This window comes from Protobothrops mucrosquamatus, unplaced genomic scaffold, assembly GCF_001527695.2.
Source record: "Protobothrops mucrosquamatus isolate PMUCROS unplaced genomic scaffold, P.Mucros_1.0 scaffold4018, whole genome shotgun sequence".
Taxonomy (NCBI): Eukaryota; Metazoa; Chordata; class Lepidosauria; order Squamata; family Viperidae; genus Protobothrops; species Protobothrops mucrosquamatus.
In genome coordinates, this window is record NW_015389955.1 from 24,625 (window position 1) to 27,028 (window position 2,404).

Here is a 2,404-nt window from a genome sequence, read left to right on the forward strand (position 1 = left end):
CTCCATCTTGGGTGTACTGTGTGCCCATGTCCTGGTCAGAGGGCGGGACTGGAAGATCTTTATGGTCCCTTTCAAGTCTAAGAGGAAATACTATTCTCACCTTCTTTTGCATTCCACCAGCAGGAAAAGTGTCCAAAGATTCACCTGTAAGCCAACTATCAACACATCGTAGAAAATCAGCACAAGGTAGCAGCTGCCAGAAAGAATGGAGTCTGGGAAGCTCTTGAATCCCCCGTCAGACACAATCAGCACTCCAAAAAACCACCAAAGAAGCCATCAATGCTCAGAGTGTGGGAAAGCCTTTGCTTGCTGCTCCCTCCTTTTGACCCACAGGAAGGTCCATGTGGGAAGTGGATCCAGTCAAGGTTTGGAGGGTGAGAAATCCTTCTCTGGGAAAAAACCCAAAGATCTTAGAAGCCCCCCCAGACTAAAACCCTATAAATGTGATGAATGTGACTTATTCTTTCATCGAAAGTCACACCTTCTTACACATCAGAAAATCCACACTGGAGAGAAACCTTATCAGTGTCTGGAATGTGGGAATTTTTTCCGTGAAAAAACCACCCTCAGAGACCACGAGAGGCTTCACACAGGGGAGAAACCTTACACGTGTTGGGAATGTGGGAAGAGGTTTTCTTGGAAGGCAGGTCTTTGGGCCCATGAGAAGATTCATGCAGGAATAAAATCTTACAAATGCTTTGAGTGTGGGAAATGTTTCACCCAGAGTTCATCCCTTCGGAATCATTGGAAAATACACAGAGGGGAGAAAAACGAAAAGTGCCTCGAATGCGGGAAGTGTTTTATCTTGAAATCGGGCCTGGTGCAACATCAGAGAAGTCACAAAAGAGAGAAACCCTATGAATGCCCAGAATGCGAGAGACGATTTGTTAATTCTTATGGGCTTCGGAGACACCAGAAGAGGCACAATGGGGAGCTACCCTATCAGTGTGGGGAGTGTGGGAAAAGTTTTGTTGCACAAAGTGAAGTTCAGATTCATGAACGAATCCACACAGGGGAGAAGCCGTACAAATGTGGGGAGTGTGGAAAGTGCTTTACCCTAAAACACCACCTTGGAAGCCATCAGAGGGTCCACACTGGAGAGAAGCCGTACAAATGCATAGAATGTGGGAAATCTTTTGCTCGAAAAGGATACCTTTGGATACATCATAAAACGCATAGTGGGGAAAAGTCATATCAATGCAACGAATGTGGAAAATTTTATAGTACCACATCATCCCTTAGAGAGCATATAAAACGTCACACAGGAGAAAAAAATTACAAATGTTTAGACTGTGGGAGAGCATTTGCTTGGCCAACTCTCCTCAGAAACCACAGCCGAATCCATACAGGAGAGAAGCCCCATAAATGTTCGGAGTGCGATAAATGTTTTTCTCAAAAAAGTACTCTTTTGAAGCATCAGCAAATCCACACTGGAGAAAAAACAAATGTTTAGAGCAGTGGTTCTCAACCTGTGGGTCGGGACCCCATTTGGGGCCGATCGACCATTTCATGGGGGTTGCCAAGCAAGGCTGTCCGCCATTTTTTTTGTCCGCCATTTTTTCCCCTTTTCCGGCGGGTGCCTTACCTCCCTTGGGCTGGGCCAGCTGGTGGTCGGCCTGCTCCGTCTCTGCCGCTTGCCAGCTATGCCTCGGCCGGTGCAGGGGGCGGAACCACGCATGCGTGGTGCTCCCGGGCAGGGAAAGTCCTCGACTTACGACCAGTTGGGTAGTCCTCGACTTACGACTGGTTTAGTCCTCGACTTACGACTGGTTTAGTCCTCGACTTACGACCAGTTGGGGTCGCGGCATTAAAAAGGTTGAGAACCACTGGTTTAGAGAGTGGAGAATGTTTTGCCCAACCTTCAGCACTTCGCGCATACACCCAAAATCACGCAGGAGAGTGGCCTTATAAGTGTGCAGAGTGTGAAAAAACTTTTCATTTTAAATCACAGCTAAAAATGCATCAGAAAGTCCATAGCAGAGATAAATCTTTTCAGTTGTGAACAATGCGGGAAAATATATATTTTTTTTTTCAAAAGTCGCACCTTACCATACATCGGTAGTTTCACACAGTGACAGAAAGGAAATCCTACAATTGGTGTGGGGAAAATGTTTTTCCTATTTAAGTAACCTTAAATACCATCTGAGAATACATAATCAATCCAAAGTGTATAAATGTTGGAGGTTAAGAATCTTTACTCACGATCTGAGACTTCCGGTGGCAGGCTACTCCGTTGGACGCAGCTGTTGCTGCCTCCCGCCTGTTTCTGCGTAAAAGCCGTTTTGACAGCTTGCATCTGCTGTCAAACGGCTTGAAACCTTTCCCCTGGGCATAGGGGGATGGGTGAGCTGCCCGGGGTAGGAGTTGAGTTCCCGAGTCGTCCCAGGTGGACGATGTAGGTGAG

General features: G+C 46.7%; 1 protein-coding gene across 1 annotated transcript; it reads left to right on the forward strand.

Moving 5' to 3' along the window:
- Window positions 1-205: 205 nt before the first annotated feature.
- On the forward strand, window positions 206-1,441 carry LOC107298488 (zinc finger protein OZF-like; the record flags this gene model as incomplete). Its single annotated transcript, XM_029286538.1, has 1 exon — window positions 206-1,441. A coding segment is annotated over exon 1 (1,236 nt), but the record flags the coding sequence as incomplete, so codon positions are not given.
- Between the last annotated feature and the right edge of the window lie 963 nt (window positions 1,442-2,404).